Raw genomic sequence first — 22,541 nt, 5'->3', positions numbered from 1 at the left:
TGGCAAGGAGCTCAGGGCCCTGGTGATTCCAGGCAGGGACCCCTTCAGGGCCGATGACACAGGCACCTTGAGGACAGGCAGGAAGAGCCCCCCCACGGGGCAGGACAGAGAGCTGTGTTACTTCTGGGCGGAAACATGTCTCGGTAAACAACCTGGTGGTCTCCAGGCCGCAGGCAGGTCCAAGTGAGCAGACGCGTGCCCCAGCCCACAGGGCCTCCACTCAGCTGGGGCCATCCGGCTGTCCTCACCTGGGACAGCCTCAAGTCATGGCCTCAAGTGCATGCTTGCTTTGCCAAAACTGTACCCCCCAAAAAAGCCTCTGATAAAGATACACACATTCTTTCATCAGAACGATCAAGGAAAATGTTTTGGAAAAGAGTGAATTAGAAACGTGAGCAAGAAAGCACCTAAGGCATCGCCACATGCACACGCACATGCAGCCCCTTCCAGCCCTCCTGACGCCGCGCAGGTGACCCGGGAGGAAGGCGGCCTCGGGCCCAGGAAAGCCGCGAGGCGGCCGCGCCCAGCCCACCGGCCCCTCGTGGGCCAGGAGGCAGCGCCAGAAATAGCAGCAGCCGGCCGCGTTCGGCTTTCTGTGGAGAGAGCATCTGAGTGACCTAAAAAGGAATTCCATCCTGCACACGGGCCGGTGGAAGCCCGAAGGCCAAGATAAGAGCAGAAAGGGGACGAGAGAACGTCTTGAGAGAAAAGTCACTGCTATTCACCAAGTGTACCTGCACACCACACTCCTCCTGAAGACCGGGGCGGCAGGGGCTCGGCCTCGCCCCGGGCTCGGGGGCTGCACTGGGCAGGCACAGGGGAGGCCAGGGACGGCTCCCAGGAGGAAGCCCAGACTCGGCCTCCCGCACCCTGACGGGCTGCCTTCCCACGGTCCACACCCTGCACACGGCCACCGGCCGGACTGCCAGCAGCCAGCTGTGCGGACGGCAGGCTCTTCTCCCCACAAGCTGCACACAGACGGCCACACTCCGTGGCCCCACCGGCCGAACGGCGAGGGGTCTCCCAGAGCCTGTGTGAGGCCAGACCCAAGCTCCGCGTTCGCGATGGGTGCAGCCCGGCTGCCGACCCAGAGCTCGGGGCTGAGTCCCCTCCGTGCCTGGCATCGGCTGGGTCGCGCCCACAGTGGACCACAGCGCCGAGCTGTGGCTCCGGGACGCTGGATGGGCCGTTGTGCCGCACACACGTGTGCCTAGGTCTGTGCAGCTGGGCAGGAGACCGCTCCTGCTACAGACCCAGAACAGGTCCATGCTTCAATTTTAACAAAACTTGCTGCTTTAGGACATCAAAGCTCTACTGGTCAGTTTTAACCTAAAAAGCGCTTTCACCCACCCGAGGCAGGAGCATTACCAGACCGGGTCCTCGGCAGACGCGGTGAGGATTCCTGCCTGCTTCACACACGCTCACTTGGCTTCACACTGGCCAGCAGTGGACACAGCCCCATGGTCACCACTCGAGACACCTCGGCACCCCTCCTGGAAACCCGCTTCCCAGCACCACCCACCACTTCCACAAGGCCCCTTCTTTGAGCTATTTCTGCTTGCAGGAGACTGTGATCCCAGGACCTAAAAGACCCCCAGGGCCCACACCTCGCTCTGGCCTTCCCAGTGAGCCGCCCTCCTCCCCGCCCGGCCCCCTAATGATCATCTCCCCTCCCCCTCGACCTCCCCAGTGTCCCCCAAGCAATGGTAGGCCCAGAACACCAGTCCGTACCCTCCAGAGCCCCCCCGGGTGCCTGCTGACTCAGTGCCTCCTTTCCCACCTGGGGAAGGGCCTACTTCCCACCAAAGCTCCCAGGGGTGTTGGCACTAACGCAGCGAGGAACCCTGGGTCCCAGATCCAGGCAACGGAGGACTCCCCTCTCCTGACGGCTCGCAGGCCCCACCCCTGCCCACTGGTCCAACCAACTTCCTCCTCCTCTGCCCGAATCTGCCCCCGTCCCTGCGGCAGGCAGCAATCTGCCCTCGACCCACGTGGCCCAGTTCCCTCCTCAGCCTCCTGCCTCCTGCCTCCACCTTCCCCTGCCTACTGCCAGGAAGTCACACCCCAGCCTCTTCCAATGGCTGCCCTGTGTCGTGGACCCCTGCCCATCCGTCCCTAGCACCCTGCTTCCTGCCCCTGTGGGCTGCCGTGCCCCTCACCCCAGGCCTCCCGACTCAGCGGCCAGCTTGGCCTTCAGCACCGAGGGGCTGGGGCTCCTGTCCTGTGGCTTTGTAGCCTCGGGCACAGCTCCTGACCCTGCACACCTCAATTTTCTCATCTACAGAGTGGGCCTCAGGGGAGTAAGTTCCTAGCCCAGCCGGCGACCTCCTGATCAGGAGGTAAGACCCAACTCTGGGCAAGCCTTTGAGATGGAAGAGAATGGAGGTGCGTAAGGAACACAAACTTACCGGTCACCCGGGACCCCGCAGCCACCTGTCATCCGCACGTGGGCACTGACCACAGCTGCAGAGGCCGGCAAGGGCCTGACATCACGAGCTCCTTCCCATGCCCCCACAAGTCGCAGTGGGCACCAGACCACATTCTGTGGGCCTGAGGCCGAGAGGTGGGGTCTGGCAGTGCCAAATGGGCCCCCAAGGCTGTAAGTGAGGGTCTGAACTCACTGGACCCCCAGGCAGGGAGAGGGCACCGGGGTCGGGGGTCAGAGCAGCTCCGAGATCCCCGCATCCACAGCCAACCTGCAGCCCTGTCCATGGGCGGCAGCAGCCAGGTGGGGCCTCTGTCGCGGCGGCAGCAGCCAGGACGCAGGAGCCCGGCTCTGCCGGAGAGCGACAAGGGGCAGCTCACCGCCTCTCTCCCCCCGCATCTGCTACGGCGTTGCTCAAAATGCACCGGGGCAAACTGCAACGGGCTGAGGGGGTCCAACCCACCAGGGCGGCACGTGGGACAGGTGGGAGGAGTCCACTGACTGCCCGGGCCGTGGGCCAGACCTGAATGCGGCGACACGCGGGTCCCCTGACGTGCTACTGACCCGACTTCACCACTTCCTTCCTCCTGTTCCAACGCGGCTCCCAGAAAATGTGCTCTCAGGGCACTTGTGGGCAGCGCAGGCTCCATCCCGCAAGAGGGACTCTGCTGGCCTCCTGACGGCGTCCTGCAAACCCGTCCTCATTCGTGAGAAATCCTAAAATCCGCAGGACCCGCAGCTCTGCAGAGTCCTCTCTGCAGGGAGTCCTTCAACGACCTGGAACTTTGAAGAGCCATCCCGCATAGCACTCTGCCCCCCTAGTCCACAGCCCACGCAGGACCGGCTTTGGGGGTGGGCAGGGCCACCACTCAGGGCACGGGGGTCCAGGCGACATGTCAGTCCGTGGTTCACGGTGGCCAGCCGTCCCGAGCCACGGGCCAGGCAGCATGCACCACACGTCCCCAACAGTAACCCTGCCGTCCCTCCCAAGATCTCGGGGCACAGCTGGCTCGGTGACGACCGCCCCCTGCCTGGAGCCACACAGCCAGGTCGGGGGCGGCCTGCGGAGGGGGCCTAGCTGTCAGTCCCCGCCGTCTTATCCCGAGGAGGTAAGGAGGCTCACAGCTCCGGGCTGTGTCCACAGACGAGGCACTGTCACCGGCCCTGCTTCCAAGCTTCTATTTGAGAGTAACTTCTAGAAAAGCACCGTCCTCGCTCCGGAGAGTGCCCTGGGACCCGCGGGAGTGTGACTCCGCACCAGCCACAAAGCCCCCGGGTCACACAGACGACGGCGGACCGTCCCTCCTGCAGACCTGCTCTCGCAGGCCGGTCCTTTCCTTCTCTTGTGAATGGGCTTTAAGGGCACTCAAGAAGTCTGCCTGGTTCGAGGTCACAAGGACTTTCCCCTAAGACTTCCAGGACTTTTATCGTTTTAAGTCTTATGTTTAGGTCCACGGCTTACCTTGATCTTCGTGAAAGGGGCCGAGGACGGACAACGTGTGTCCGCGCGGGGAAGGACACGGCCGCTCCCCGGCTCTGTCCGCTCAACGCGCTTCTCTCTCGTGAGCTGCGGCCAGCCGTGTCCGTCGCTTGGCCATACTCCTGGTTTATTTCTGCATCTGTCTTCCGTTCCACTGACCTGTCGCTGTCCTGCTGTCCTGCTGCAACTTTACAATGCGTCTCGGAAGGAGAAAGTGGGAGCCCTACACGTCTGGCTCTCCTCGTTCCTTAGTTTCCCCATATAAAATGTCCGATGTATTTCGCAGACTTCTGCCAAAACGGCACGCGGTGGCTTCGAGGGGAGCGTCGGGGAACGGGGTCTCCGTCGGCGGGGGCCAGCGCTCCCGTGTCAGGGAGTCTCCGCGCCACGACGAGCGGACCGCGCCTCTCTGTCTCTTCCTGTCGGGTCCGTGGGTCCCGTGGCTCAGCGCTCAGCGGCTCACACGCATGGCATCCGCACCACAGCCCACTCCGGCGTGACCGTCATGTCCCGTGTGACGCGTCCAGCTGGTCCCAGTAAAAAGGAAGATGCTTGCGCACAGCCCTGGACGCTGTTGTCCACGCGGCCACGTCTCTGTGGTTTCCTCACGGCCCCGGCAGCTGGGGGGGCGTCACCCGCACGCGGGGTCTCATCCCTTCCCTCCACGTCCTTGTCTAGCCCCTGCCCCTGCCAGGACCCTCGGGACCACATTGGGCGGGAGAGGGGACGCCAGGAGCCCTTCCCTCCCCGGCGGCTCTGCGGTCAGCTGTGGGCTCTTCGCAGGCTGGGGAGGGCCCGTCGGTCCTCGGTTTGCTGATGGTCTCCAGCGGAAAGTTCCAGGATCGGGCCTGAGGCTTCGTCGGCGCACGCGGAGATGACGGGACGGCTCGTCCCCGTGAGTTACCCACGGATTTTACGAACCGACCCTGACTTCCTCCGCAGGTGACGAAGCACTAACGCTGTGACGTGTGTGCACTGCTCGACGTGGCGGTGTCAGAGCTCTCTGCTCTGTAGCTGTCCCGCGGGAGACACGGGCAGGTACTCACGCCTCCGCCTGCCGTGGTCTCGGGTGAGGGAGCATCCCCTGGGCTTCCTGCAAGTTTCTGAACTACCGTGACTGTTCCTTGCTTAAATGTTGGACAGAACTTCCCAGGGAAACCACACAGTCCTGGAGGTTTTGTCGGAAAATGTTGGCAAATGTTAGTGGAGCAGAGAGTTCACTTATCTCTTCTTGACTGTAAGCTCTGATGCTTCATTTTTCCAAAAATATGTTCCTTTCCTGTAAGTTTTCAAGCCTATCAGCATACAGCTGGCCCCCACAGTCCCTCCGTATCTCTTTAACACCTGCCAGATTTTTAGTGATGACGCCCCCCCCATCAGACTTCTGAAATGGGTGCTTTTGTCTTCTACCTTCAGAAATTAGATGTAGAAAAGCAAGTTGAACCCAGAATAACCAAAAGAAAGGGAAAACTTAAAAAGCAGAAGTCAGTGAGTGAGAAAACAGAAACACAACAGACATCCTAAAACCCAGAGCAGGGTCTCCGAGATCCACAAAACTGAATCCTGTAGCCACACTCCTGTCTGGTTTTCTCCGCCGCAGGGTCCTGTTTCCTGTGTCCTTGCCCACCTGGTGGTCTCTGGTCGGTCTAACAGTGACCCTGCAGCCACCTTGCTAGGCACCCCTGGCCAGGACACCCCCTCGGGCAGCAGGTGGGGTGGCCGCAGGGCAGCTTTGACCCTCTCCAGACTCACCATGCAGCCTAGCCTGGGGCCTGATGTTTGAAGACCACAGTCTCACAGGTATTTCCCAGTTTTAATTTGTTTAAGGTGCAGGTTTGGCGCCCGTTCCTTCAAGCTGCCTGGAAGACCGCACTGTCCATCGCATCACTCCTACCGCTCTGCACCGCCCATCGCATCACCCCTACCGCTGCTGCACCGCCCATCGCATCACCCCTACCGCTGCTGCACCGTTCATCGCATCACCCCTACCGCTGCTGCACCGCCCATCGCATCACCCCTACCGCTGCTGCACCGTTCATCGCATCACCCCTACCGCTGCTGCACCGCCCATAGCATCACTCCTACCGCTCTGCACCGCCCATCGCATCACTCCTACCGCTGCTGCACCGCCCATCGCATCACTCCTACCGCTACTGCACCGTTCATCGCATCACTCCTACCGCTACTGCACCGCCCATCGCATCACTCCTACCGCTACTGCACCGTTCATCGCATCACTCCTACCGCTACTGCACCGTTCATCGCATCACTCCTACCGCTACTGCACCGCCCATCGCATCACTCCTACCGCTACTGCACCGTTCATCGCATCACTCCTACCGCTACTGCACCGTTCATCGCATCACTCCTACCGCTACTGCACCGCCCATCGCATCACTCCTACCGCTACTGCACCGTTCATCGCATCACTCCTACCGCTACTGCACCGTTCATCGCATCACTCCTACCGCTACTGCACCGCCCATCGCATCACTCCTACCGCTACTGCACCGCCCATCGCATCACTCCTACCGCTACTGCACCGCCCATCGCATCACTCCTACCGCTACTGCACCGCCCATCGCATCACTCCTACCGCTACTGCACTGCCCATCGCATCACTCCTACCGCTACTGCACCGCCCATCGCATCACTCCTACCGCTACTGCACCGTTCATCGCATCACTCCTACCGCTCTGCACTGCCCATCGCATCACTCCTACCGCTACTGCACCGTTCATCGCATCACTCCTACCGCTACTGCACCGTTCATCGCATCACTCCTACCACTCTGCACTGCCCATCGCATCACTCCTACCGCTACTGCACTGCTCATCGCATCACTCTTACCGCTACTGCACTGCTCATCACATCACTCCTACCGCTACTGCACCGTTCATCGCATCACTCCTACCGCTACTGCACTGCTCATCGCATCACTCCTACCGCTACTGCACTGCTCATCGCATCACTCCTACCGCTACTGCACTGCTCATCACATCACTCCTACCGCTATTGTCAGGAAAACTCCAACAGCAAACAGACAACGTGTCTGCTCGAGATCCCTGACCTTTCTTATCACGGAGCTGTTCCACAATTCAGTGAATTCTAAAGGCTGATAACAACGCAAATACTCCCACCGCGAGAACCCCGAGTGGTGGGAAGAACGGATTCCTGCTGCCTGGTGTTCCTTTCTTAGGCCAAGTCCCCGGATGCTCGGAGAGCCTGGCTTTGCTCTGTGGAGTCTTGTTTGAAGCAGGTCTAAGGTCTTACTTTTTCTCCTTCTCTCACTAATAAATACTTACTACGGGATTCCAACACGTGCTCGATTTAGGTCTGTAGGAGAGATGTGTAACCGCCGTAAAATTTATCCACGGCATCTCAGCAGACTCGAAACCACCCAGGAGCCCGTCGACAGAACGACGACTTAAAATGACGGCCTGTCCAGCTTACGGCACACTCCGAAGCCAATGAAACAGGTCGTGTGCACTCATCTGCACGGACGTCCCAGTTTGCCGAGAAAAGAGTGAGCCGTGAGCATCCCCGTATCCGTGACCTGCTAGGGGCTGCCCCACTTCCCCGGGCACGTGCCAGTGAGACGCGCCAGACAGGGAGCAGGGTGCTGAGCTGTGTGCTCTCTGCCTTCTGCAACCGAGAAAGACGCGCTGACCACACACGGTGCGGCACACGCACTCGCAGGTCTCGGGCAGAGGGAGCAGGACGGCTGCCGCCAGGACCGCACCTGCGAGCACGCCACCGCCACCGAGGGAGAGAGAGGAGGCCCACTGACGGCCGGAAGCCCCATCTGCGGCTCTGAGAGTTCAGGGCAGAGCCGGCCCGCAGGACGGCCGCTCCGTCAAGAGCCATCCTGAGAACCCCAGCCCCAGGAGGCCTCCTCCTTCCCAGCACCGCCCCTGGGCTGCCCGGGGGGCCTCCGGCTGTCCCTCGTGTGTGACGGACACTCCCAGGACAGGGGGTCTGGCTCTCCTGCTCCTTGCCGGGGAGGTGCTGCCATCACGGGGAGGTGGTGCCTCACGGCCTCGTCCAACCCTATTCACCCCCAAGAGGCCCCACTTCACACCCTTCCGTGCAGGAACGTGGCGGGAACACAAAGCTTGAGGCCCAGGCCGCTGTGGAGCCCGTGTCTCCGGGGGGAGACAAACGCGTCAGTACCCGACAGACTCAGACTGCGATCCGGACGGCGAGGACGCGTGCACGGAGCACAGTGGGGGGGGGGGGCAGGAGAGGGACCAGGAGGGGCCTCTGTTGGGGAGAGTGGGGGGGCGGGGGGCCGGGGAGTGGGAAGGTGGGGACGTCCAGTTAGAGCAAGCACAGAGGACCGAAACACCTGGCGCGTCTGGGGACAGAGCAGAGAAGGCCACAGACGGACCCTGGGCTCTCACCCAGGGGACAGGAGCCCGAGAGCCACCAGATCTGAGCTGTGGTCTCGGGGAGCACCCTGCCGCTCACAGAGCACAGAATGGGGATGTGGCCGGGCCCTGGGGGAGGTTCTGGGTGGACCAAGAAGGGGGTGGCGAGCACCGGGCCCGGCGCCTGGACTGGGGGCCTGTGCTCCCCAGCAAGGGGAGAGTCGTGTCACCGGCCCCAGGCCCGGGGGTGTCTCGGGGAGACCAGACAGGGAGGGGCACGAGGAGGCCAGCTGGGTGACACCAGGCTGCGACCCTCTCTGCTCTCTGCCCCACAGCGGCCCTCAGGACTGAGTCTGAGAGGCCTGGTCATCAGCAGCGTCCGAGGCTCATCAGAACTAACGGTGGAAACCCCAGCAATATTTTCTCCCGTTCCCTGCACTTTTACGGAGATCGGGGGTTACAGAAAAAGCAAAAATTAGTCCCTGGGTTCTAAAGGCACGAATGCTGGGTTCAGTTCCTGTGTCTATAAAAGCAGCGTATCAGGCGCTGTGTCGAAAACAACATAACTGCGTAATGGGAACTCTAGGGTTAAACATTCTCTTTAAGAAGGCAGGGACCCGCCTTGGCCCCCCACAGACCCGCGCCCTCTCTGCTCCGGCCAGCCCAACAGCTGGGACCAGCGGCCTGATCACCCCAGGGGTCCGGTCAGCCCCACGCGTGTCAGGGGACTTGCGGTAAATTCTTACAAGAATCATCCCTGAAAGTTCTCTTCCTTCTACAGAGACTTCTGCTTATAAACCAGGACAAGCCGCCCCTCCAACCCGCACATCACCACGCATGGTCCTTTCTCTCAGCAAAGGCTCCATACTCCAGGAAGGCCTCCAGGAAGGACACCCGGGGCTCTGGGAACAGAGCCTGAGGGAAACAGCAGGCCGTGTGCCCCTCTGGGTTCCAGGTTCTGGAAACAGCCTGACACAGCTCGCGTGCAGCGGGAAGGCTCAGGAAGGGGGGACACCTGTGGCCTGCAGTTTTCCAGGGGTCAGAGTCACAGAAAGCCCAGCTGCCCAGCCTGGACTCACTCGCAGACCACGGGCGGCCTGGCTGCCTCAGCACACCCCAGGGACCACGACATCAACAGAAGCAGAAAAAACTTGCAAATGTGCACTGACCTTCAGCTTGGGGCTGTCGGGCACTCTGCACACCTCCCAGCGCAGGGCCACTCCTTGGCCCCTCCAAGACGTGCACCTAACGGAGATCTCAAACTCTGCCCCTGCCTTGGGGAGGCCAACAGGGGCTCAGCGTCATGGGCAGCTGCTCCAGCCCAAACTGACACAGGCCCAGGGAGCCCGGAGAGCAGGATGGGGGGCGCCACAGGCAGAAGGGCCCCTGAGCCCATCCAGAGCCCGAGGCTGGTGCTTGGCCAGGATGGGCCCTTGCCTTCACCCACGGGGCCGGCTTCCTGCCAGCAGCTGAGCCCCGTGGGCCGGGCAGCGCTGGGCAGGGCAGAAGGCTAGTGGAGGAAGGGCTGAGAGCCCACCAGCCTCTGCCACGAGCCTCCCAACAGACTTCCATGTGCCCATCCCAGAAGACGCTCCCCCCAGAACTTCCCTCACATGCGGAGGACCTGCCTCCTGTCCCCGCCAAGAGCCAAGCACCACACCTGGCAGACAGTATGTGTGGGACGGGCGAGGGAGAGGCCCCACCTCCAGACAGCCCGGGAGGGCACACCTCGCGGGGCACAAGGGATGGAAGCGTCTGCCCGAGGCTCTACCCTCTGGGTGCCTGCTGTCCCCCGCAGAGTGGGACCCGCATCTGCCCCACCCGCCCTGCACTCTGAGCCTCTAGCACGTGGGTCCCACGGCCACCCGGGACCCCCGGCAGGGACAGCAGGCCTTGGAGCAGCCCACTGGCCTGCTTTCACAGGCCCAGAGCCTGGACATTGCCAGGAGCAGGCAGGACACAGCTCAGTGGACCCGCTGCTACGCCGGCCCCTCCACCCCTCAGACCTCAGCTGGCCGGACCCCGAGGCCAGGGGGAAGGGAGGCCCAGGCCTCCCCCAGTATCTCCTGTTGTGTCCTGCTGCCAAAACATTCCCACGGGCTCAGCAGAGATGCCAGCGGGTAGGGGTGGCCCCGCCGCCCTCCCCCCGGCCAGGTCCGGCCCCTCTGTCCCAGCCACACCGGACGCCCGGCCAGGTCCGGCCCCTCTGTCCCAGCCACACCGGACGCCCGGCCACTGGGCTCCTCTCTCCCACAGGTCTGCCCGCGCACCCCACCCCCACCTCAGAGCAGCCTCGCCAATGCCCCCCCAAGGGTCCCAAACACAGACACGTCCCGAGCCCAACCCCAGCCACCGGTCACCGTGCCCGTCCCACAGATGCGTGACTGGCCTCGGCTGGGCCCTCGGTCTGGAGCACAGCTGTCTGACCATGGCCCTCCGTGCGGCTTTGCCGCCTTTAACACGCATCCACAGGACCATCCGGAAAGGCGTCCTCGGGTCTCCAGAAGCTTTCAGTGGCCCCCCCTCCAGCAATGCAGAGACCCCTGCCCGGGGCCTTGGAATCCGGGCCGGAGGAGGGCGATCTGGCAGGAGCCTCGGAGGAGGAAGGTGACGCCCGTCACCCTCAGCCCCGGGACAGCCCAAGCCCAGACGGTTTGGACAAAACGCGGCTCCCACAGAAACAGAGCCCTCACGGCAGAAACACCGGGTCTGAGAGAGCGGCCGAAAGTACTTCTTACCTGATAAAACTCCCGAAGCCAGTTCTTCTGCAGGGTTTCCGGCTGTAAATCAAGAAGGAAAAGAGACCGTCAGACCACTGGACAGCCCTGAGGAGCCACGAGCAGAAGCTAATGGTCTTCACCGAGACCTGCCGCAGGCCTCACAGTGCGGCTCACCCCACGGGGGGACCTCCCGCCCCCAGGAGGGAACCCAGCTCAACAGGGCAGGTGCTCCCAGGCACAAAGCTGTCCAAGCGACAGGCAGGCCCCGCAGCACCCACCCCTTCACTCTGCTCTGTCCCCACGGGGGTCACAGGAGGGACACCCCACCACCGGGCCGGGGTCTGCCACGGGACGGCATAGCAGGTACTGGCCTGAGGGGAGCCTCTGTCCTTAAGGGGCAGCGTTCCAGCCGCAACCCTCGGGCCGGCTTCCAGGACGAGGCAGACCCAGCAGGGACCCGGGGGGTGGGCTCCAAGCCCCGGGTGCTCTGGGGAAAGAGCTGCCCAGAACGCCCAGTGTCTTCCAGCGGGCATCCCCACTGCGGGTCGCAGACAAGCGGCCACCAGCCGAGAGGGCACGTGCCCACCCCACCCCACCCCAACCTTGGACACGGCCCTGAGATGAAGCGTGGGGCGAGGCCAGGCAGGAGCGTCCGATGGTCTGCGGGACGGCTGCTCTCTGAGGCCCCGTGCACCTGACCCAGGTGCGCCGACGCCCGGATCGTGCCGGGACACTCACACCACAGTTCAGAGCACGGAGCCGGCCTCAGCCCAGAGGTCTCTGCTCGGAGCCCAGATGCCCCACAACCTGGAGGGCAGCTCCTGTGGCTGAAGCGCAGGAAGACGGAGCTAAAGACCAGGTCGCGAGGGGACGGAACCCGGCCGCGCAACGAGCGCCTGCGGGCCACAGGAGGGGACTGCGGAGGCTCGCCCACCAGAGACGGGCCTGGACACCCACCCACGGACGAACGGATGAAGCGAGCGTCGTCCATCCACACAAAGGACGATGACGGGGCCCTAAAAAGCAACAAAGCCCTGACTCCAGCCACAACATGGGTGAGAGCACCGTGAGAGCAGCCGGACGCAGGCAGGACCGTGGGTCCACGCTACGGACAGCCCACGCAGGCAGAAAGCAGATTGCTGCAGGCCGCCAGCGCTCCTTGAGAGTGACAGAAACGCTCTAAGAAGGACCACGGTGGTGGCCGCACAGCTCCCCCACGGGCAGCACCGGGCCACAGCCTGGAGAGGAGCAGCGCTGGCCCACGGCCACCAGAAGAAGAGGACTCCCAGGGCCAGGGACACACACCCAGGAGCCAGCAGCCCCTGCCCAAGCCCAGTCCAGTCTTGGTGAGGACACGCCAGGGTGACCACCACCTTTCACGCCTCGAGATGAAGGAGAAGAGCCAGCTGCGCGACTCGCAGAGCAGGACCCCGCTCCCGCGCCACAGCCGCCGCGGCTCCGACAGCACCTGGGACTGGGGAGCCGACGCGTCTTTTCCTGCCCTCCCTTCTCACAGGGAGGCTCACAGCCGCCGCACTGACTTCCACGTGTTTAAACTTAGTTTCAAAGCTCAAGCCAGAGATCAACAATGAAAGCGCTGCGCACACTGTGAGGATGGGCACCGGAGAGAGCGGACGGGCACGGACAACGGCTTGTGGGCTGTCCGACAGCTGCAGAGCAGCCGGAAAGAGAGCCACGGTTCACACGCGCCCCACCGCACGCACGCCTCGCACACACACGCACACACGCATATGCATATGCTCACATATGCACACGCACACACACGCACACACACACCTGCTCAGAAGCCCCGAGGCCCCGGGGCTGGACAGTGCAGATCTCAGAACGTTTCCACCGACACAAGGATCGGCACTGCGGAGCACGCCCCTCCGTGGGGACAGAAACGCGCTAGATCTGCGCAGTCCAGTCTGTGCTTGCAGAGCGGCCAGTGTGTCTGAAGAGCTGAGTTTCCAAAGCGACTCAATTTTAAGCCGTGACGTAGTCGGTGATGTTCCCGACAGCAGCTCTGGGGAAGAAGAAGGGAAGCTTCGAGGTCCCTGCCACGAAGCAAACGGGCTGCGGATCATAAGCACGGCGAAGACCACACCCACAAAAGGGGAGCCACGTCCCGCCTACGCCACGAACGGGCATCAGTGCGAACATGGCACGTGAACGACCGACTCGCCACAGCCAGGCGGGCCGCTCCACAAATGCACGGACGGTCCGACGCCAGGGCAGCCGCAGATGCAGTCGGCCGTCCTGGTTATGGCTACAGGTCACTGAGAGGGTCAGGACTCCGGTCACAGCTCGAACGGCGGCGGCGTGCGAGTCGCACAGCCGCCCTCACACGGACGTCTCCCACATCTGCCAGGGAGCGGGAGCAGCCTGCAAACCACCGCCCCGGCAGCCCAGACCCGCTCTCCTGGAGAAGACGCTGAGCCAACACCCGGCGGGAAGACACCCCCCGTCGCTTGCGGGGCGGCCGGGAGCTGAGTGCGGACAAGGCTGAGAGGCTCTCTGGGACCACGGCTTCCAGGACGGCCCCTGTGCGGTAGGTTTTCCCCCAGGCCTCTCAGCACGAACTCCCTGTCCAGGTCAGACAAGGGTCCCTGGAGAAAGAGCCTCTCTTGGCTCCGGCAGGGGGATGGGAGGAGCGGCCAGGGGAACACCCTGGGAGCTCTGCACACCACAGCCTTACGGGGGAAGAGGCTTCACCGGCACCTTAGCCCGGCCCTGGAAAGGGTGCTTCCTCCCACGCTGCCTGCCTGGCATGTGGCAGGGATGGACGAGGAGGAGCCACGTGTTGGGGGGGAGCCACGTGTGGGGGCACAGGACAGAGACGCAGGTGCACCAACCCTCCAAGCCTTAGTCACAGACTGTGGAGCACTCCCTTCCCCTGTGCCACACCCCCACACCAACAGGGCACTGGTGCAGTGGGGCGCGGCCAGACCACCCCCAAGGAGTCTTCGGGAACATGTCCGAAGACGACATGAGGACCCCAACACCGCAGCCATAGCACACACCGAGCACGGCCCAGAGCCACGCCACATTCACGGAAGGCCTCCCGTGGCCTCTGCAGCTCTGACCTGATTCTTTGGGTCCAGCTTTTGGCAAGAAATTACAAGGCAGACTAAAAGGCAAGGGGCAAGTAACAGTATAAAGACAAATGCATCGGTAATGACCCAGATTTGGGACTGTCAGAGGGGATTCAGAGCAGACTACAGGCTCTGATGGAAATTGTGGACAGCACAAAAGGCAGGTGAGCCACACAAGCAGTGCGACAGAATCTCTAAGACAGGCCAGAGCAACTACTGACATCAAAATCACGGTAGCAAGAATGCCGCTGACGGGCTCATGAGCACCCTGGACACGGCCCAGGGAACAACCAGCGAGCTTGAAGACACGTCAACAGAAACTTCCAAGACAAAAACACTGAAAAGGGATCCAAGAACCTAGAGACAACCTCACGTAATGCAGGCGTCAGAAGAAGACAGAAAAAACTGGAAAACACTGCTGAGGTACTCAAGGCGGAGAGTTTTTCAAAATTAACGGCGAACACAAACCACAGATACAGGAAAGCTAGAAGAACACTCGGTGGCTTAAATTCCAGCAAAGCTCCTGCAGGCACACAACGTTCACCTCGAGGAACGGCGACAAGGCACGTCTGGGAAGAAGGAAAAACAGAGGCACATCGAGGCCACCAGGAACGGGGACACCGAGGCCAGGAGGAACGGGGACAGGTGTTCCAGCACCTTCTGCAAGCCACGCAAGGAAGGAGAGAGTCACAGGGGACGGGGGAAGCCCTCCAGCCAGGATTCTGCATCCCGCCAACGATCTCCCCAGAAGTAAGGAAAAATAAAGATATTCTCAGATAAACAAAACTGAGGAAATCCGTCACCAGGAGACCTGCCCTAAAAGTAAAGTTTTAAAAAGTTCTTCGGAGACAAGCAAAATCATCCCGGTCAAACTGCTGATGCGCACGACGAAAAATGGAGAAGAAATGAATGCAAGCTCTCCAATAAAAGTCTGCGACCACGAATGATCAATCAACGAACAGGGAAGTGGCTGTCAGGTCCCGCGGGCCGCACACACGCCCCACCCCGTGTGCACAGAGAACCCCTCCCCTGGGGTGTGGGCGCCCCTGGAAGCGATAAGATGTCACTCCCTTGATCATGTCACGTCTGTGGCAAAGGTGGAAGGGTTCTGCAGACGTAATTAAACCCCGAGAATAGCTGGCCTTAAGCTAATCAAACAGGGTGTTGTCCTGGGTTGGTCTGACCTTATCGAACATGAGCAGGCACCTTACAGGAGACTGTAAAGGTCGCAGATGAGCAGGGGACTGGCTCTCGCCTGCGGGAATGGCCTGCCCTTGGTCCCACCTCAGCAAGGAGATGACGTGTGCCAAACCCAGGGGCGCTCAGGGGCTCACGGCCCTCCTGAGATCGCAGCCGGGAGGGCCCAGACGTCCCCCCACAGAGGTGAGAGAGACACAGTGCTTGTGCCGAACCACAGCCTGCGGGACTCGGTCCCGCGCGCAGAAACGAGCACGTCCTTGGCCTCGGATGCAGGTGCAGGACGGGCGCAAGGGAAGAAAATGTCACGAGAGCAACGATCACAGTGACGCGTTTCACCCTCGGATTTCCCTGTGGCATAAGGTCTCCGGGGAGGTCCAGTTCAAAACCGTGCCCTCGCAGTGAACGCGCCGTCCGACAGGCTGTGGGAGGTCCAGGATGACGGACCCGCACCGCACACCTGCTGGCGGGTCCCCCAAGCTCGGCACAGCCCCCCAAAGTTCACGTGGGCAAACCCGGGCTCGGAGTCCACACTGCGTGGCTAAGAAGGATAACACACTCAGCCGCAGTGGGGACCCCGCGCAGGATAGAAGGACAGACGTCACTCGGAGCGAGAACGTGCGTGCGGTCAGCCCCACGAAGAACTGATCTTCCTAAACACCAGACAAGTCCTAAAAGATTTGACAGAAAACAGCAGGAGAAAAGATCTCCAAGTTCCCTGACATGTGTGAGAACATGTTCACCTTCTTTCCAGACCGGAGCCGGCCAGCCGGGAGTCCTGGGTGGGGCAGGGAGTGCCCGGCGTCTTCGCTGGGCACAGCCGGCCGCACCCAGTAAGACAGGCAGGCAGAGCTCCCGGCACCCTACAGGCAGGTGGTCTCGGCACGCCGCCGGGGCCCGTGGAGGCAACGGGGCGCCGTGACTGCAGACGGACGCAGGCGCCTTTGTTCCCAGGGAGACGCCGCTCCAGTGACAGCGGCAAGCGCTCAGGGGGGGGGGGCAGGGGATCGACCTGCTTTGTGACACCTTTACAGCTGTCAGGACGCTCCAACGACCTGCGAAGGACCCCTCCCCTGCCGCTGGCCCTGCCCGGTGGGGGGATGGGCTGGTGCGGGGCCCCAGCAGGATGCGAGCGGGGGCCACAGTGCAGCCTCGGGGTGCGGCCCCGGACCCCCAGCAGCCGCCTGGCCTCTCGGCGGACACGCCGCTGCTACCTCTCTCCGTACCCGGCTGGGGCCGAATCCACAGACCCTGCGGGGGCTCCCGGGTGTCAGCATCACAGACCCCCCCCCAGCACCAGGGCCGGGGCGCACCCCACCCACCCTGGCCAGCAGTGCCAGCCACGGCCATCCCGGCGCCCCTTGGAGCAAGGCCTCTGCTCTCGCTGAAACCGGCCCCTGCCTCCCGCACACACAGGCTCTCCGCCGCCAGCCCCGGCTGCACCCCTGGCCCGAGGGTAGCCGCGGCTGCCCCCCGGGCCCCCAATCATCCTCCAACGGGCTACAGAGAAGAACTCCGCTCACGGTGCCGCAGGGAGGCCCGGAATCCAAACCCCAGCTCCCCGCAGGGCAGGGGAGGCCCGGCCTTCCAGCCCAGGGCGCGGGCAGCGGCAGAGGGGACAGCGCCGTCCTCCGACAGGACAGAGACGGAGCCAGCTCTGGGAGTCCCCTCCCCACGGCACACCATCCCAGGACAGCCACCTCAGTCAGGAACCCGCAGGGACGCCTGCCGGCCACGCCGGGAGTTTCCGAACTTCCAACGCCTTTCTCGACTCAGAGAACCTGCGAAGTGGGCACTGCGCTTCCCGGTATCCACGAAATCAGGCAAAAATACATGTGTTCAAACCCACGAAATCCGGCAAACGCACACCTAACTGCCGAGTGCGTGAGCCGCGGGGCGCCGGGAGAGCGCTGGCGGGGCGCGAGACGTCAGTCTCAGCCCACGGGGAGGCCGCAGGCGCCACGATGTGGCCGGCTGCGCGACCGTCACTCTGCACCCCAACCCCCGCCCCCCGCCACACCACAGGTACACCTGCCCCGGGAGTGCCACCCTGCCAGTCCTGGCCGTCCTCTCACAGCAGAGACCAGCTTGTGCAGAAAACACAGGGACCCTCCCCATCGCTCTCACTGTCTCTGCGTCTCGCACTGCCTCTGCGTCTCGCACTGCCTCTGCGCCTCTCACTGCCTCTGCGCCTCTCACTGCGTCTGCGTCTCTCACTGCCTCTGCGCCTCTCACTGCCTCTGCGTCTCGCACTGCCTCTGCGCCTCTCACTGCGTCTGCGTCTCGCACTGCCTCTGCGTCTCGCACTGCCTCTGCGCCTCTCACTGCCTCTGCGTCTCGCACTGCGTCTGCGTCTCTCACTGCCTCTGCGCCTCTCACTGCCTCTGCGTCTCGCACTGCCTCTGCGCCTCTCACTGCCTCTGCGCCTCTCACTGCCTCTGCGTCTCGCACTGCGTCTGCGTCTCGCACTGCGTCTGCGTCTCGCACTGCGTCTGCGTCTCTCACTGCCTCTGCGTCTCTCACTGCCTCTGCGCCTCTCACTGCCTCTGCGTCTCGCACTGCCTCTGCGTCTCGCACTGCGTCTGCGTCTCGCACTGCGTCTGCGTCTCGCACTGCCTCTGCGTCTCTCACTGCCTCTGCGTCTCTCACTGCCTCTGCGCCTCTCACTGCGTCTGCGTCTCTCACTGCCTCTGCGCCTCTCACTGCCTCTGCGTCTCGCACTGCCTCTGCGCCTCTCACTGCCTCTGCGTCTCGCACTGCCTCTGCGTCTCGCACTGTCTCTGCGTCTCTCACTGTGTCTGTGTCTCTCACTGTCTCTGCGTCTCTCACTGGTCTGCGTCTCTCACTGTGTCTGCGTCTCTCACACTCTCTGTGTCTCTCACTGCGTCTGCATCTCTCACTGCCTCTGCGTCTCTCACTGCGTCTGCGTCTCTCACTGTCTCTGCGTCTCGCACTGTCTCTGCGTCTCTCACTGCCTCTGCGTCTCTCACTGCCTCTGCGTCTCTCACTGTCTCTGCATCTCTCACTGCGTCTGCGTCTCTCACTGCGTCTGCGTCTCTCACTGTGTCTGCGTCTCTCACTGTCTCTGCATCTCTCACTGTCTCTGCGTCTCTCACTGTGTCTGCGTCTCTCACTGTGTCTGCGTCTCTCACTGTGTCTACGTCTCTCACTGTCTCTGGCTCTGCCCCCGACTTGCTCGTGGTCCCCGCCTGACCCTGCAGGCAGCAAGCGCCGGGAGGCCCGCGACCGCCGACCCACAGGTGGACTGCGACGCTGCAGGGCCGTCGGGGGGGTCGTCCTTACAAGAAGCCAAGGCCTGGGCTGTGAGGCAGAGAACATGCTGGAAGCAGGAGCAGCCGTCACAAGAGGGAGACGCCCACCCACTGCGAGGCCAGAGAGTGGGAGCAGCCCCTGGCAGGGCTCACCTAGGGGGGAGGCAGGGCCATCAGGCCAGACCTTCCAGCCAACGGAGCGGCGGGGCAGCAGGACACTGGGAAGCCCCACTCTGAGCCCCGCGCCCACCTCCTGAGCCCCGTCCAGGCGGCTGGTGTCCACGCTGCCGGCTCGGCTCGAAAAGGACTGGGCTGGGGGCAGGCGTGACCCCTGCTGGTCCTGCTTGCGGCCTCCCCGACCAGCTAGCGCGGCCCTGGCCAGTGGCGGCGGCGGCTCCCGTGTTCCCAGACCAGGTCTGCCAGCCCAGAAACTCGTTTTTCTCAAATACTGCCTTAAAACTTTCAAACACGAGTCATTTAAAGTAAACGAGTGCCAGGGGCTCCCTAACCCTGTACACACAGCGGGCCAAGCCCTCCTGGGGACGCACCCATGGGGTGGGCTCTGGTCTACGCTGCCCGATTTCCCGGGAAACCCTGCCCCCCGCCACACGCTTATCCCTGCAGAAAACCGCTTCCTTTCACAAGAAGGAAATCTTGTCTGTGCATTCACAAACACTCGGAGGCTAAAAATAGTTTGGTGAAAGGAAGCAACGGTGGGCCTTCCCCGGAGTGAGGAGAGCACAGGGCCGGGGCGGGGCGCTCGGGGACGCCCTGGAGAGCCCAAGGAGGAGGGCCGCCTGTGGCCTGCACGCGCAGCCCGCGCCTCCTCTGGGGCCGCTCCCCCCGGTGGGGCCGCTGGAGCAGGACCGTCCACAGGACGGGATGAAGACAGCAAGAGTCTTCCGTGGAGCACAGCGTGGAGACAGTCCCTTTCCAGTAGGAGGACAGCCAGCTCGGGTGTCTACGAGCCACACTCGAATGTGGGACACACACACGTGTCCCCTCGAACTCACCCACTGGGAGCAAGAGGTCATTAATTTGACCACAAAATGAGCGTTTCCCCTCAAGGGTGGCCTGAACATAACATATTCAACACGACAACTTACGCTCACTCAGGGTCAGCTTCTAAGGAATAAAGCAGGTTTACTCCGGAATGACAGTCTGCACGAACCGAAAGGCCCGCCTTGTGGGCTCTGGCCACACCAGTGACATCGGGGCCACGTCTCTCAGCAGAGACCTGCCCAGCTAGGCCTGCCCGCAGGATGCAGAACGAGAGGGTTGGAGGGAGACCGCGGGGCACCACCGCCCGTCAGCACGGGGACGTGCCTGGTCCTGGCCCAGCCCGCCTGCCCGTGGACACCGGCTCCCCTCACGGGCTGCACCCGCCTCCGTCGGGACGCCGGTCGGGATGCCCCGCGTGCAGGCAGGTGGGCGCCGAGGCGGCCTGGGGCTCTCGCCCCGTAGTCCGCGTCCCTCCCCAGGTGCCGGCCCTGCCGCCCCCGTGGCAACCGGGAACTTGGCGGGCAGAGGACTGGGACACCGACGTCCTGCCGTCCTCTCCTGTCCCTCCTCCCCGCCACCAGCAGCCCACGTGCCGCTGCGCTCCTGCGGCCTCTCTGCGTTCTCTTCCAGCGGGTTAACAAAGACCGAGAACTGAAGACGGTTAAGGTGCCCACGACCCCACGATGTCACACCTCGAGGCGAAGCCAGGCCTGTGCGAGGCCACAGCGGGCAGGGCCGGAGGGGGGTAATGCAGGCGCAGTGCACGTTCGCCGACGGTGAGACCTGCGCCTCCAACCCCAAACTGTGCGCCCGTATCTGGAAATGCAAGGAACACAGGAGGGCGGATGGAGCCCAGGGAAGCCCGGGGCGGGGGCGGGGCACCACTGCTGGGAGGGCCCGGCAGCCTCAGGCCGGTCCACAAGGACGCTGCTTTTCAGCCTTGACCCAGGCTCACCGCAGACGGCAGACGCCGTGGGAAATCGGCACCTGAAGCGGAAGATAGTGATGGCCTCCAGTGCCGTCGGCAGGGTCCCCGCTGCCAACCCCCTAACGGCTGTGCCGTCACCGTCACCTGCCCCTGCACCAGGTCGGCCAGGCAGCTTGCAGGGCGTCCGTGACAAGCTACAGGGTCAGGGGCGCCACAGCCCCATGTCCCCCATGAGCAGGTCAGCCCCGCAGCTTGGCAGGGGACCCAGAGCCCCGGGCACCTCCTTGCAACAGAGCAGACGAGTGCTCCCACTCCCCTCCACGACAGCACTTACTTGACTTCTGCTGCAGGAGAAACCCAAAGGCAGGGACTAGCAGTCAGAAATGCTGCTTCTTCCCAAGGGGTCACCCTCTGAAGGTCCAGAACGGGGAACACAGGCCCAGCCACCGAGCTCACTTTCCTTTGCCCGGATCCCAAACACCACAGTCAGCTCCAACCTGCTGTGTGATGGGTTTTCCATACTCCCACGGGCCATCACTCGTCCCAACCCCTTGGGTTTCAAGAACATGGGGCTCATCCCCTGCTGTGATCCCCATGGAAGGACTCGAGGTTGAGAGGAGGTGGGCACAGCGCTGCCTCCCCTGCCGCAGGGTGGGGCCTCTGCTCCCGCAGCCGGGGAGAGGTGTCCTCCGAGACAGAGCCACACTCTGTGCAGGTCCAGGTGGGTCAACATCAGCTGTGCAGGGGACGAGAATACCCGGAGGTAAAAATGCCATAAATGCAGAGTTAGGAGGAGAAAAGCAGTGTGGTGTCTGGAGAACATGAACACAGCCCGACGTCCATGAGAAAGTGACAGAGACGCGTCCCCACACAGGTCAGAGCCAGGTGCCACGTCAGTGCCCCCGCCGACCTCACGGAGGGTCATGGGCTGAGCCTTGAGCAGAAGCACAAGCAGCACGAGCTGAAGAAAATCCACAGAAGTAAAAGCTCTTTGACAGACGGACGTAACTGAGAAGCTCCCAGGCAGAATGATCCGGAGGAGAAAGGACACAAGTGACCATTGTCAGGAACCGAGGACCGTTACCAACACAGACGTCCGAAGAACAGCGAGCGCAGACGAGCGCAGACGAGCTCAGGCCAACAGACCCGACAACGGCAGGTGCACAAATCCCTGAGGTCGGAGGACACACGCTCAAACGGACATGTCCCCCTTAGAGAAGGTGGCTTAGTACCCAAACCTTCCTGCTGGATGCTGACGGGCTCCTGGTGAACATCGGCCACGTCAGGAATGCCACCAACCCCACACGGCTTGTTCTGGCGCGCTGCCTGAAGCCGGCTCCGTGCGAACACCGAACTCCGGCCAAGACGGAACATTCCAGACGCACGTGTGTGCAAACCATGCGCGGAAGCACGAGAAACAGCCCTGCGGGACCAACGGAGTCCTGGTTCTGCCTGACGCTGGAGAAATCAATGTATTCCCAAATCTGCAGACCAGTGAGAAGGCGCGTGGTCATTTCCACAGACGCAGAACATGCATCTGTCAGCATTCGACCTCCCCGGACACATGAAGACAAACAACCAAATCTGTGGCAAAGTAAGAAAGAGAAGGAAATACCTCCGCCGGAGAGAAGAGATCGACACAGAGACAGCCTCCAGCAGCGGCTCTGGCCTCGCCGCGTCCCTGCGAGAGGAGCACAGGCCGCCCACCAGGCCGTGCAGCACCCAAGGCCCGGCTGGGACACGCAGGCAGAGGGCTGAGACCCCCGAGCACAGGCGACACTGCGTGGCTGGCGGTGTCTGCCACCCAACGGAGGACACGCGGGCCCTGGGGACCCCGCCAGCCGAGTCACGGGCTACGAGATCAATACAGGAATCTCACTTGCACGTCCGTGCAACAGCAGACACGTAGAAAGTGAAATGTTTAAAAACAGTATTTACAATGGCACAAAGAACACAATGTATGTAGGACTGTCCTTAACAGAAGACACGCAGACCTCCAGGCTGACCCCACAAAACGGCTCAGAGAGGTGAAGGCCAGGTAAACGCAGGGAC

General features: G+C 62.7%; 1 protein-coding gene across 3 annotated transcripts in view; it reads right to left on the bottom strand.

The window, feature by feature from the left end:
• INPP5A (inositol polyphosphate-5-phosphatase A) overlaps positions 1–22,541 on the bottom strand; it is a 158,593-nt gene that overhangs the window by 101,863 nt on the left and 34,189 nt on the right. For all 3 annotated transcript variants that reach the window (XM_082721589.1, XM_082721587.1, XM_082721588.1), the window contains exon 2: positions 11,014–11,055. In XM_082721589.1, the coding sequence (XP_082577715.1) occupies positions 11,014–11,055 (42 nt within the window). The remainder of the gene's footprint in view (positions 1–11,013; positions 11,056–22,541) is intronic.

Source organism: Mustela nivalis (assembly GCF_964662115.1).
Source record: "Mustela nivalis genome assembly, chromosome: 2".
Lineage (NCBI taxonomy): Eukaryota > Metazoa > Chordata > Mammalia > Carnivora > Mustelidae > Mustela > Mustela nivalis.
This window is presented reverse-complemented; position numbering and strand designations above follow the sequence as displayed.